The sequence below is a fragment of the Lampris incognitus genome, chromosome 15 (genome assembly GCF_029633865.1).
Source record: "Lampris incognitus isolate fLamInc1 chromosome 15, fLamInc1.hap2, whole genome shotgun sequence".
NCBI lineage: Eukaryota > Metazoa > Chordata > Actinopteri > Lampriformes > Lampridae > Lampris > Lampris incognitus.
The window spans coordinates 15,679,621-15,694,310 of record NC_079225.1 but is presented as its reverse complement, the minus strand read 5'-3'; the positions used below and the strand labels follow the sequence as shown (position 1 = coordinate 15,694,310).

Sequence of the window (14,690 nt, the reverse complement as noted above, 5' to 3'; positions counted from 1 at the left end):
GCTTTCATTGGCTGAAAAAGTTTTCAAGGCGTTCGAGTCCGCCGTGCCGGTTGGACACCAGAGCTGTCAGTCAATGACGCACGGCTGTCAACGCCGCAGTCTCAGCAGCGGGTCCAGACGACACCTACGGCGGTGTTGAGTGTTGGGACGGCCGTATGCCCCACACGAGTTCTGGTTTTGTAAATATATACGAAAACTAACGATAAAGGCGGGCCCCCCCCGCGCCCCGCCCCCAAATCGCGCATTTCGCTCGGCGTCCGTTGAGGGATTTTAGGAAACGCTCCATGTGGGACGGTACGTCGCGCGTTACCGTTCCGTCGACCTTGCCCGTTCCGACGGGATTGAACTTCGTCGAAGAGTAGTTCTCCCAACCGAAAACTCGCCCGAGTCGACGGCCACAGACGGGCGTTCGGACCGAAAACTCTTCCCCGCTGCGAGCACCCGGCGACGACCGCTTCTCCCCGGCCGACATCTGCGGGATCCAGCCCCGTTCGCTTGAGCTCGTCGAGGCGGATCGTGCGACTCGCGGATTGTCGCGGTTAGCGGCAGTTTACCAGCGGGCCAGCCAGGCTCGTTAGCTTCCACCCAGCGGCAGGCGGATGCGGCCGGAACTTCGCTAAAATAAGCGGACGGGCACCCCCCCCACCCGGGGTCATCTGTTCCGGTTGTCCTGCAACAGGTAGACGGTCTGCAGCCGTAACGAAGCAGAACAAGTACAACGAGAAATGAAGTGGTGCTTTTGGAAGAGGGTGGCGTCATGCCGGCGGGGGTGGAGCGCTCCCTCCCGATAAACATCGCGTGTACGTCTCTGCTGCACGGATTGTAAATCTCCGAACCGAGACCGCTCGCCAGTTGCAGGTGTGTTGCAGTTTGCCTTAACTTTACTCTGAAGTCTACCATGTTGGATTGGACAGAACAACGTGACGTGTTAGCTTGGCTCTAAAAGAAGGGTCCAGGCAGTTCGCTTCAATTTTCTTCCCCCCCTCCTGTCCCGATGAGCGCTGAAGATTACACGAGGGAACCCTTTGCGTGTTACTTAGGGGTGTAGTAGTTTGTCCAAAAAAGAAACGAAGAAGAAGACGAAGAAGAAAAAAGTCCTCGTTCGTCAACCAGTGCGTCAAAATGTCGGCTGTCTCCGCATCCGAGAAAGTGGACGGTTTTACGAGGAAATCCATGAGGAAGGTCCAGAAACAGAGGAAGTCTCAAGGGTCCTCTCAGTTCCGAACTCAGAGCGCCCTTGTCGAGCTCTCGCCGCTACCTCAGCTCAAAGGTACGTTAAGAGGATCAATAGTGGGTCCGTCGCCGAGAATAAGCCGCCTGAAGCCACCATGTTGATAATAAATTGCCTTATGAAAAGATCCGTAGTCATCAGATACAGTGTCTATGCCTGAATACATTGAAAAGGCAGCAGGTTGACCTTCATATAGCTCTAAAATTGTTTAAATGGAAACTTTCACCCGGTATAACCAGCTGGTATGTGGCATATTGCATCAAAGCAAGCAACTGCTCATAGCCCCTCAACTGTGTTTGCATGCATGGCTTCAGCGGTCGATAGAGGCCTGTGCAGAGGGACACCCCTGTCCGAGACCCAGTAAACCCAAGTATGTTTGTCCTCCCTTTCATCCCAATTTGGCATATCCAGTGCCCTTTACTGCTATGGTGCAGCCATTGCACAATCCCTGTGGTAGTCAGGGAAGGCTTCAACTGCCAGCTGCAGATTTCTGCAGGGGGACGTAAAGCGGGAGGGGGCAAACGCATTTCCCCTAGATCCACCTGTAGCTGTATAGACACCCACCACCTGTCGGAGTCTCTTATGCAATGGCAGCACAAACTATCTGTACCCTGGAGCACTGCCAGTTGTGCTTCGTGAGATGGTTGGTCGGGTTGGACGCAGCACTGGGGTTTGAATCTGAACCATAGCGTCTTTGGACACAAGTGTAATAGTCCGCTGCACCATCCACATAAATCATTTGGCTTGATTAAGAGATGGAGTTTGGGGGATGTGCTTGTCCTTTAACTGGTGTATATATTTGGCTTTGTGAGGGGAAAAATGCATCAACACAGGCACACAAGTAAAGGCTGTCCTATTCAAAATGTGAAATTCACATGAATTTTTAAATGTAGTTATCCAAGGAACGTTTTGCTTTGTGTGCATGCCCTTATTCAGCATTGTACTGTTTCACATTTATACAATTAGATACATATGTGGGAGCAGCCCAGTGCAGATTCCTGCTTAAGCTGCTGGGCAATTCTGTGGAAACATTGTTACACTCAGGTATGTAGCTGGTTATTGTTTTGGGAGAGAAGAATATTACTGATTTTACCATATCACACCAGTTTGACCATTTGAACCAGTGACCTTTGTAGTATGTGATGCCATTTTTTTTAAGGCCGGTGTTCCTTCACCCAGCCTTCAAGTACCCCCGCTGCCCTGCAGATCTTCATTGTAACCCTGCATAGATGGGTCTGTTTGTACTTTTCAACCACTCAGCACTTAAGGTTATGTCAGATTTGGCACACCTGGTATGATGAACTTTTATAATGTGGTAAGCTGAGTAACTACAAGCACTTTTATTTAGGTTTACAGAGAAAATCTGCAGTATAGGGTGTACTTGAGCACACTTGGTAATAACATTTTAGGCTGCTTACATTTTATTAGTGGTCTTGCCATTACGGCTGGATTGTAACATGTCCAAACAAGCATGCGCGCACAGGTGCAGATGAGTGAATGTTTTTAACATGTCTGTAAACATTAAAAACACTAGCAGGGTTCCCACGCATCCTTGAAAACCTGGAAATGAGTTTTCCAGTCATAGAAAAACTTGGAAAATTATAATATTCGATCACATGTCCTGAAAATGGTGTTGAGGTCATACAAAATTGTAAAATTAAGTTATGAGATAATATTTTGGGTTACTAAGCTATAACTGGCATCTTTTTAGCATAACTTTTAGATGAGATTGCATATTTTCATTTATTTTTAGCTGCTGTGATTGCATAGCAGTGCTGGAGTCTTGGTGGGTATGTGTCATGAGCAGCTAAAAGTCACACAGTCCATTTAGAGACTATTGAGACTTCAACTGATTGTTGATAATGAATAATAAAACTTTCCGTGAACAATGGCTGCCATGTCATAACAAGCAAAGGTCACGGGAAATGTCCCTTTAAAAAGTCCCGGAAAACGATTTCCTAAAGAGATTGGGAACCCTGGCTGCGCATCCTGACTCCATTTCACAGAAATTAAAATGAATAAGGATTTTGCTATTTAGCTAATGTGGGTGGGTCGGGGATTAGCATCTGACCTGAATTGAGAATTTAGGGAATAGGTTTATTCTCAGAAGTGCTGCTGTTTTGTCCAAAAGGTCAAAGCCATTTTGTGTTGTTTATGAAGAAATGGTGTCCCCTCTCCCTCCCCCCTTTTTCAAATTTCTCTAACATCCTGTACTGATGCTTTATTGTTAGCCGCCTACTCGGGGATGGTGCTTTGATTAAAAAAAAAAAGTCACCTCAAAGTCAAAGTGAAACTGCGTTCAGAACGTATCTTGCTGCCATAATGTGATGTATTTCTAAGTTAAAGGATTTTGGGGCGGGACAAAACGTAGGGAGGGATGTGATTTGATTCTTCTGATTTGGTTAGATTATAGAGGAAGTTTTAAGGCGATTAAATTTTGTTGCAAATTTTGGGGAGAAAAAACTTTTGGCATACATATTTGAATAGGTCTATAGAATAACTGGAAAAGTGAGATAAAAAGTCAATTTTCATTTCAAAATTTCTTTAACTTAGATATGTACAAAACATTTTAGCTTATTCACCAGCCTTTGTTCACATCACTGCACATGCTTAAATACACAAGCTGTTTTTGCAGTCACCCTGTGGTAGGAAATAACAATGTGTAGCTTATATGGATTTTATCATGCCTTATAAATGCCACTGTCCATAGGTAGCTATAAAGCATACATTTATGAGGCTGTGGGTGGTGTCTTGGAAGTGAATGTCTCTTAAACAGGTCTAATGCCCATAGATGACTTTGATAAAATCAGGCACTGACATAAATCTGTTGGGCTCTACAAATCCTTTTGTGCCCACATGTAAAATGTTAATGTATTCCATTGTGTTGTCATTTGTCCTTTTGCCCTAATGATGTCAACAAATCTGTGTTTGGATTTTAATTTACTTTCAATTATCAAGCAGACGTGCTTTGACAAGTTGTGTTATCATTATGCATGTATAACAAGGGGCAAGAGTAGACTGCTGTGTGTGGAATGATATCGACTTGCCCTGTCAGGCCTGCAACTTTTAATCAACATGCAACTCATTTCAAACGATTGAGGGAAATCCAACCAGCGGTATGTTGCATAAACATAGGAGCTGAGTTTTAGGGAGCGTCAGACATGTTCATATTTAGTCCCATAGGTAAATGATTTGACAAATTTTTTTTCTTCTAAAAGCTGTAAGATACTCTTTGATTTTGCTTAAATTTTCAATCTCAGGGATGAGCCATGTCGCTGTTTTTAGTTGCACTTTGTACTTATTGAATTTTATGTATTCAGGTCTGTTTTTAGATTCATGTTAAAATGTACCGTTCACATTTTAGGTTCATAAGATGATGTTGCAAATAACTCGGCTCTGATGTACTGTCATGGCCGTGGAGTCGGAGAGAAACGTAACCCTTTTCCTGTACTTCATCTCCTAGTTTCATGTTTAAGCAGCTGTCCGTCAGGCCCTGTGATGCACTAGTACAGTTGTTAAGGTGTAGGTGAAATCTAATTTTAAGTGATAACACAGCAGTGGCAAGTGTTTCTAGTTTGTCGTGCGTGGAAGAGCGTCTGGGATGTGTATTCACAGTGAGAGGCATGTGCCTTGGTGCTCATCTGACTAACTTTAATGTGTGGGACGCTTGTGGATATTCGCTACCCAGGGAATGTGATTCTTGGTTATGTTGCAGTTCACCGCCAACTTCATAAAGAAGGCCAATTGAAAAGTCTACTCATGCAGTCGTGAGGTATCAACCACATTAACTATTAAGTTTGGGGCCCGTCTGTCGAAATAAAGTGCAACGGCGATAAGGTATTGACAGCAGCCAAGGTCCGACATAACTGATGGCCCGGGGCCAGAAAATGTTTACGCAGGGCAAGTTGGACTGGCAGCCAAGAGTCATGGGTAAGTCCCTTTAAACACGGCCTGTCCCGCCCTAGCGTCATTCATCCATCATACTCACTATCATACTAACAGCTACTTAAAAAAAAAAAAAGTGGATGAGGACAACCCGTCATCTGGGCAAGAAGGGCAAATGCTGGAACACAAACACACATACAAATCTTACAAAAATAATTTTTAAATGTTAACATGCTATAAAAACCAGTTGTATATAATAATCAGTTGTGTTTCACTCGAAAAATACAAGGAAACAGTCAGATGTATAGTATTTTATACAATGAATAAATCACCAAAATTAAGGGTAAAGGAGCTAGTCTGATTTTTTTGGCTGCCGGGCCAGTGAAAATATACAAAGGGCCAGTAAAACTAATCAACTTGCCAAGTGGGCCAGTGGGGAAAAAATGTTACGTTTGACACTGACAGTAGCACTGAGATGATTCGCAACCTTTAGTTTAAATTTTAGGGATGTGCAAAAGCAGAAGTGGCAAAACCATGTCCCGAAAGTAAAAGTCCTAACCATGTATTTGCTCCACCCATGTACTAAACCAGTTGATTCTAATCAACACCACCCTTCCGTTAGGTAGGGGAAACTAGCTAATGAAATCAGCTGATTTATTACATGGTTGGATCATATGCATGGTGAGGATTTGGGCTTTCTGGACATGGTTTTGCCACCTCTGGCAAAAAGGCTTGATACATGTGTAATTGTTGGTAGGTAAAAGTTCACAAATAAATTATTGCAAAAAAAGATTGAATTGTTCAAAATTCTAAAATCTGCTACTTATTACAACTCCATGTACACTTGATGTTTTTCACCTGATGGTTTTGTAAATATACACTATAAAGTAGGGCTGAGTGATACGGCCTTTAAATAATGCGATATTTTTAGGCTGTATTGCTATACACAGTATCTCGATATTTTGAAATCCTCCTCTAAAACACTTCTTAAATACTCGATTTAACCTTTTGATTCATGTAATCACACCAGTATGAAGATTCTAGTAGTCCCTGCAACATACACCCGATCAGCCAAAACATTAAAACCACCTGAAGCCACTGCCATCAGGGAATACTGTTGCCATGAAGGGGAGTACCTAGTCTGCAACAATGTTTAGGTAGGTGGTACATGTCAAAGTAATATCCACATGAATGCCAGGACCCAAGGTTTCCCAGCAGAACATTGCCCAGAGCATCACGCTGCCTCCACCGGCTTGCCTTCACCCCATCAGTGCATCCTAGTGCCGTCTTCTCCCCAGGAAATGATGCACACCCGGCTGTCCACATGATGTGATTCATCAGACCAGGCCACCTTCTTCCACTACTCCATGGTCCAGTTCTGACACTCACATGCCCATTGTAGGCGCTTTCGGCGGTAGACAGGGGTCATCATGGGCACTCTGACCGATCTGCAGCTATGCAGAACCATACACAATGAGCTGCGATGCACTGTGTTCTGACACCTGTCTGTCATAGCCAGCGTTGGCTTTTCAGCAATTTGAGCTACAGCAGCTCTTCTGTGGGATCAGACCAGACAGGCTAGCCTTCGCTCCCCACGCGCATCAGTGAGCCTCGGGTACTCTATGACCCTGTTGCCGGTTCACCCCACAAGACCTGCCGTTTTAGAGATGCTCAGACCCAGCCGTCTAGCCATCACAGTTTGACCCTTGTCAAAGTCACTCAGATCCTTACACTTGTCCATTTTTTGTGCTTCCAACACATCAACTTCAAGAACTGACTGTTCACTTGCTGCCTAATAAATCCCGACCCTTGACAGGTGCCATTGTAACAAGATAATGTTCTTCACTTGTCAGTGGTTTTAATGTTTCGGCTGATCAGTGTATGTCTGTATTAGAAAAAATCTTGTTTATATTCATTAGTGGTTTTTTAAAAAACGTTATTCAAACCAGGCAATTGCACACATAGGCTTTTAACACGTTAAAGATGGCATGATGTAGGCCTACATACTGTATCCTAGTTCTATAGAGCTCAAGGTCAACAAAGACCCTTAACAACACAAGCACGAAACCGTCTAGACCCACAGCGCTATTTGTTGCCATAATTTGTTGTTCTCTGTGTGTCTGTACATCAGTTTTGAGCACGTCCAACTAAACCTCCCTCTCAGGTCGTCTATGAAAGAGTGAGTGAGTGAATGAACGCAAGTTGCGACGCATAGCCCATGGGGGCAGTTGCATGCGCGCCTTGGGAAAATCATGCTCAAAGCAATAAATCCAGCGCCGTTTTTCTTCGGAACCAATTCATCCGCCTCCGTCTTCTGTCACAGCTTCCGAACTCGACACGTCCAACCTTGCTTTGGCATTTCTCTTCTTTCGCTCTCTCCACACACCTCACCCTTAATACGTCACACACACACACGCCCACGAGAGTGGTGTAGATGGGCGGGTGAGTGTGTGTGTGCGATGTATGAATGTGAGTTTTTTCTTTTTGTGTCTATGAGAGGGAGAAAGCCATGGGAGAGAGCGAGAGATGCGAAATGCCAAAGCAAGTCTCAGGCCGACGGCTTAAAAAAATTACCGGACAATTTGTACTCGGATGTTGGCGATGTAGTAATTTACTACGTCCCACGTAGAACAAGCCGCAATACATCGAGTAAATTGGATATATGGCCCACCCCTGCAATAAAGTATGGCTTGGAGCTTACAACAGTTATGACACAAGAAACTTTACCTCATCCAGTGAAGCACCCCTAGTACAACTCTGTTGCAGCCCAGTATTTTTCTTGGGATATACTTCTCTTTTGTTCTAGGTTATTGGAAACAACTGTAAATGTCTGCATCAAATCAGAAAGTCAGTTCGTCTGTGATCGTAGAAAACAAAACTAAATTCTAAGTTGAAATGTAAAGTATCCCCCTCTGTCCACTTGTGTAGCACATGGAGGGGCCCAGATCAGTTGTCCAGATCAATGACAGTACATTGTGTGTTTATTTGCAATGGGACACAGATGTAAAAGCTCACTGATATAGACTGAACCTTATTGACCATAGCCTGTTGAATCACCAAGGGTGACCCCTATTTGCCTTCTCAAAATCAACCGACACGTCTATTCTGAATGAATGGGTCAGGCTTTAGGGCCAGGCTAGGCCCATATTAATATTCCAACCAGGACTATATTTGCAAGGATTTATTGGTGTGTTATACTTCCACAACCTGTGTCAGCCCCCCCCCCCCCAAGTTCTACATATTCACTGTTGAATGTCAGATGATGCGTTTGTGTGACACTTAAAGAATATGGAATAGCTGGCAAGAGCTGAATGGACACACGACTACAAAGATGCCTCCTCTTCCTTTAGTTTAGAGGCCGGATGGCTCGTGGTCTCTTTTGTGTGATTTACACTGGAAAGCTGACTCACTGAGAAACCGACATGGTTGCCATGGCAGCCTGAGGCCTTGAGAGCATGCCAGGCAAATTTTTACCCTCCAAAGATAGACGGCTTCATTTAGGATGATATTTATGTCAGTGGAGAGATTTTGTTAGTGATCAGCAGCATCCCTTTCAAAACAGACTTAAGCTTGGGTCAAGGTCATCTGCTCATTATAGCAAGAAGCCAAAGAGGAGATCTGCTGTTGGTAAATTAATGCGCAGCACTTTGATAAGAGGTGGTTTAACTTCTCCCCTGTTCTTACTTCAAGTTGTATGTTCATGGAGCTTGATAAATTATCATAGCTTGGAAAATGTTCATGTTGGTCAACAATAGGTGTCAGTCGAATAACTACTTGATTGCCTACATGCAGCTAGCTGTTGATTTCCAGTTAACTCGCTACCTGTACTGAGCTTTTATTGTGTGACCACTTCATCTGTTAGCGTTTCCTCTACCCCCTCCATTATGAAAAACATAGCTGGCATCTGTAGCAGCAACTACTGGCATATTGATCGAAAAGATGTGCCATGTGATGTGTTTCCATCGTGTCTGCCAGTGGATGGCAGATCTTTTTTTTTTGTCCTTATTGTTGCTTTGTGACAAAGTTGTTGGTCTTTTGTGCGTGATGTTGCAGTGGTTATGTATAATGGTGGCTTGTGTCATCAAAAGGGGTAAAATCCCATTGACATAATGATGGGCTTTAAAGGAAGGCCAGCTTCCCCTTGTCCCACCCCCTTTTCTCCCAAGAATGGCTGTTTTTTAAAGTATGTACTCGGGGACATTTGTCTCAGGATTCATAAGACTGACAAGGACTATTGGCTCACATTCTCAAGAGGGCGGCATACAAATAACTCGACATAACATTTTCGTGCATTTTCGTAGGTCTACATATTACACAAATGACAGTTTTCACCTAGTAGCAATGGCAACTACAGTTACACTGATTAAAGGGGGTGTATTATGGAGAAAAAGATTTATCTAGTCTTGGGACTGATTTTGCTTTCAGCGAAGTACCGATGTACCCTGAAGGCACTTAAATAACATGTTTCACCAGCTTTTTATGTGATGAAATATCATCATTTGAACAAGGAATTCAAAACTAGCACCAGGGCAAATACAGTCATCATTGGTACAGTGGATAGACATTGCTGGAATGGACAGATATTTCTCAGCTGAATTGAGCAGATGAGATTAGATGGCCTGTTTTCTGGCCCAGAACTTCAGACATTGTGCAGACACTTACCGCTGAACCTCCACTGTGGCATCAGCGTTGGCACTTTGGACCTTCCAAGTTTCTCCAACCTTATTGTCCAAAAGGTCCCAGAGGTTGTCATCTCCCTCACCTGTCTGTTCTGCTGCTGCAGCTGTTGTTGTAGATGGCTGACATGAACTGGGTAATATTGGTGGTGTGGATGCTGGACTGATCTGAGCACTTTGTTTAGCAATCAAGTCCAATCAAGCAGTGTCAGTATGAGCCCTGGTTATGACAACTGATTTGAGACCAGTAGTTGCCATACATTTGACATGGGTTCACTTCGGGGTAAACATCCTAGCATTGAACGTCAATGGATCTGAGCAGTACAATACAGGGCAAGTCTTATTTGAGAATGCAAGCTTATCGTAGACTAGGCAAAGGAGAAGTTTTGTGCATGGCGTTGGTTTCTAATTGACCACTCTCTTTCAAAACAGTATCGCCATGTTTTTCCACTGTTGAATCATTTGCAGCTAAATGTGCCATTGGTCTGGTGTGATTTTAATTATCAACCATGTCTGAGTTTATCTCAAGTTTCTTATAAATAATGCTTGTTGGAATTTGGTTTTATGGCTGCTGTCACTGCCATGTTTGTAACAATGCCGTGCAATTTATGTTGAAATATATTTATTTAAATTATTAAAAACAAGTTGGAAGTACATTCATTTTACCCAACTTTACTACATTTTTTATTAAGTATAATATGTTTGTTCTGAGATGTATTTAACTGCCCTGCTACTGCAGTCAAATGGGCAAAACCAATTCACAATAGCCAGAATCTGTCAGATGCAAAATTGTGATGAATCAAAAATCGCTTTGAAAACAGAATTTGCGACGTCGGTAAATTTTACCCGACTGGAAAGTAAAAATTCCGGACTGAATTACCTACTTTTTTTTTTTTTAACTCCAAGGTACTCAGGTAATACTAGTCCTGTGTGTGGATCAGCATGTCAATAAGCTAATCCTTGGTTACACATGTGCTTATACACCAAGTGCTTGTAATTACTCTAAATTCACAAAGAAACCGTTTTTGTTTCATACAGTAAATTACAATATTTTTTTAAACCCTGGCATCTTTTTAAGCCATGCACTGTGTCTAGTGTAAACAAGTGTACTGCCTTGATCCGGTTAGGTGGTGACATGTGCTGAGGCTAGGACTCGTGATTGTAAGATTTTGAGTATTATGAGCCCCAGGTAGGGCCCCGCTGGAAAGTGGTGTTGCTGTTGGCAGCCCAGTGATGAAGGATTCTTTCCAGTTGCAGGTGCCGTTCTTTGGATAAGAAGTTAAACCGAGGTCCAGACTCCCTATGGTCATAAAACATCTCGGGATGCCAATCATAAAGGTTAAGGGATTCCCCGGCTAAATTCCCAATTAGGTCATTGCCATCCAGACCACCTAGTCATCCCTCCCTACTTAGTTTTCTGATTTAAATCTTTGTCATGCCATCCTATAGAGCCGTTGTATGGCCAAACACTCACCACACACTGGCTGCCATCTCATCATCCAGGTCCCTGCTACACATATCCAAGGCAACGAAGTGCTTCGAGTGCCTAGCAAAAAGGAGCTATTCAAATACTAGGATTGTTCTCTTTAAATATACTCATGACCATGCCTCGGTATTCCACTTCGATTTTCATTTGATTGTTTGCATCAAATGTGCTCTTTATTATGATTCTCAAAACTGTTCTGTGGCTTGTGTTGTGATATACTCTGCCGGTATGATTTTTTTTTTTTCATGAACCGAAATAAGTGTGGGGACAAGTGTGACTCAACCTAAACTTACTGCCTCACCCAACCAGTTTAGCAGCAGCAGCAAGTCGAGTGTGGCCGATGTGGCACCACATCAGCAGTTTGAAGACTTCTCAGACATGTTAAAGCACTTGCATACCATTTCCTTTTCTCTAGTGATATAAAGTCCATCTTCTTACTTTTAGCTCACTCACTACAGAAGTTGTCCAGTTTCCATAGATTAAATGTCATAAGTTTGTTTGAAGCCATCCCAGTTCCCCTGGATTTACATTTTATCATATGTCCAACCTGAGATACCACCTTTTATTGAAAGATTGAGCTTTTTCGTTAAACATGCTTTGGTTACAAGGAAATAGAAGAGGTTAAATTCAGTCATAAGAAAATCTACGCAAACTACATGACGTTAAACACTACAAGTCTACGCAAACTACATGGCTTCGCTCGCGAAGCCAGTGTTTTTGCGTTAAGTGGCTATGTCCAATAGGCTTGTCACGGTGGTTGGTGTTACTGATGTGTACCGTCAGTAACACGAACCACCGTGACAAGCCTATTGGACATATGATCAACATCAGTGTTATTCACCTCACATCATCTTTTTTTTTTTTTTGATGGAAAAAATAAAATTATAAAAAATGAAATTACTTTTAGAGGTTGAATATATTTAATAGTGGTTAACATTTTCTCCAAAATGTTTCCCAATTTCAAACCTGCGTTTATAATACTTCTGTTCTGCAGGCTTCCAAGGAATCTTAGGCTGTTAAACATTATCAGCTACATCTAGCATGGGCTGTAGAATTTACTTCCACTGTTGATTACAGGTGGGGTTACTGTAGAATTATCAGGCTATTTCTCATAATACTTACAATATACAAATGAAAGGTATCAGTAATTTTCAGTATTTACTAAAAGCAAAACTGCTGTAAGATAAAGGAATTGGTGTGGTAGAATGAGTTTTGCCGCTGCAGCGAGGCAGGTAGCAACATTCCTCAACACAAGACACGCTGAACATAGAAAATTCTTAAATTCTTTTCAGTTCACGTCCTTGTAAATTGTGGGGAAATATTATATTCCAAATTCTAAGTTGTTTTTTTGGCCAATCACCCCACTCTTCCGAGCCATCCCGGTTGCTGCTCCACCCCCCTCTGCCCATCCAGGGAGGGCTGCAGACTACCACATGCCTCCTCTGATACATGTGGAGTCGCCAGCTGCTTCTTTTCACTTGACAGTGCGGAGTTTCGCCAGGGGGATGTAGCACGTGGGAGGATCACACTATTCCCCCCGGTTCCCCCTCCCCCCTGAACAGGCACTAGTGCAGCAACCAGGACACATAACCACATCCGGCTTCCCACCCGCAGACACTGCCAATTGTGTCTTCAGAGACGTCCGACCAAGCCAGCGGCAACACGGGGATTCGAACCAGTGATCCCCATGCTGGCAGGCAACAGAATAGACCGCCGCATCACCCAGATGCACTCGAATTCTAAGTTGAAACCATATTGTCTTGCTTACAATGATATGCAATAGCACAGAGCATTTTATCCTCACGCTGTTTATCTGTGTAGTTAGGGGTGCGTCGGCTCGTCAAAAAAAAAATTTTTTTTTAAATCGATAAATAAAACCTACAGTGGAGGCCTGCACTTTATGACAAACTCAGTGAACAGTAGACGATCAATTCATTAATGGTAATGACAGTTTCTTCCTTGGCGAACAGGTTTTGGTGCAAACCGTTCTCAACAACATAGAGGACCTATATGGTCCTAAAGTGCAGCCCTCCACCACATTGTTTTATACAATGATACCCTATGCAACTCATAAAGAGGCCAGCAAGCCCCTATTGTGTTGAAATTCAACAACACTGGTGTTAAACGGTGTAAAGAATGAAAGCAATAGTGTGAAAATTCTACAGCCGTGACACTTAGAATGTCAAGTCAAGTCAAGTCAATTTTACATGTATAGCCCAATATCACAAATTACAACTTTGCCTCAGGGGGCTGTTGGGTAATAAAAACCCGTAACTTTACACACTGGGTAGTTTTTTAACTGCAGGTGAGGGCCCATTAATAGTTTTCAGGTAGGGCAAGTCTCACCACGTGGCTATTTGCATGACTGAACCTTTGCTACCACAGAATACAGCAGAGGTCACCTGGCCTGCATACCCACCTTTGCCTTGTTTTGCTCCATCTATGGTTGACTTCTGTTCTACGAAATGTTGTTGGGATACTGTTAAGGGCCGGCATTGGTGAGAAGAACCTGAGATTATAGTGAGCATGGGTTTGCTGGTGTATAATACAAATATGTTTGTTGTACTGTTAGTAGTGAACAGATGATGGTCTCCACTGTTTCTACCATCATGATTTTCACCAATGTGATTTTCCTTTGGCTGTGTTTATATCCCAGGAGCTCTTACTATAGCATTTCTAACACATGAGCGTCTGAGCCTTTCTAACACATTAGTGTCTGAGCCTAAGTACAATAAAGCCAGTTAAAAGGAGGACTAGATTTAGTACGTATCAGATTTAATAGGCATTGTAATTCGCACACATTATGGCAGTCCAGGGGCCTCATTCATCAATCGTTTGTACGTACAAATTTGCGCTTACACACCCATGGGATTTTTTTTAGCCCTGTGATTTGTCTGACAGACCAGTGTAGAACCTGGCTAACCCCTGAATTTACACACCAGTTGGCTAACACCGATGTCTTTGCAAGCCTGAGTTACTGCTGGTTGCAAGAGGTAGACAGTAGATATTAGGGGGAAGGAATTGCAGATAACCACCAGGCTTTGCTGCTACCTGTCAGACAATTTGAAGGGCTAAAAAATTCCATGGGTGTATAAGAACAAATTTGTAAGTACAAATGATTGATGAATGAGGCCCCAGATGATTTTAAGTCCTTGAAAACCAGATCTAGAAATGGTGGTGGTGGGTCTCTTCTTGCCCAGTGATATTTTGCTGTCTGGCTCTGTTTGGTGTAACTGCTACACTGTGTTGTGGTAGATGCAGCCAAGAGCCACCTGTCTAGGTCACAACAAATCAGACACTGCGACAGTAAAATCACGAGTTGCCAAAATGAAAAGCAGTTGCAAAAATGCTTTGCACAGCAGCGTTCGTTCCTATAAGCACCACTGTGTTCTCCAGCTGTCTTGTAGTACAC

The 14,690-nt window shown here is 43.1% G+C and overlaps 1 protein-coding gene across 2 annotated transcripts in view; it reads left to right on the top strand.

The window, feature by feature from the left end:
• Positions 1-223: 223 nt before the first annotated feature.
• ppp2r5a (protein phosphatase 2, regulatory subunit B', alpha isoform) overlaps positions 224-14,690 on the top strand; it is an 83,003-nt gene continuing 68,536 nt past the window's right edge. For both annotated transcript variants that reach the window (XM_056294307.1, XM_056294308.1), the window contains exon 1: positions 224-1,270. In XM_056294307.1, the coding sequence (XP_056150282.1) occupies positions 1,123-1,270 (148 nt within the window). In that variant the 5' untranslated portion in view covers positions 224-1,122. The remainder of the gene's footprint in view (positions 1,271-14,690) is intronic.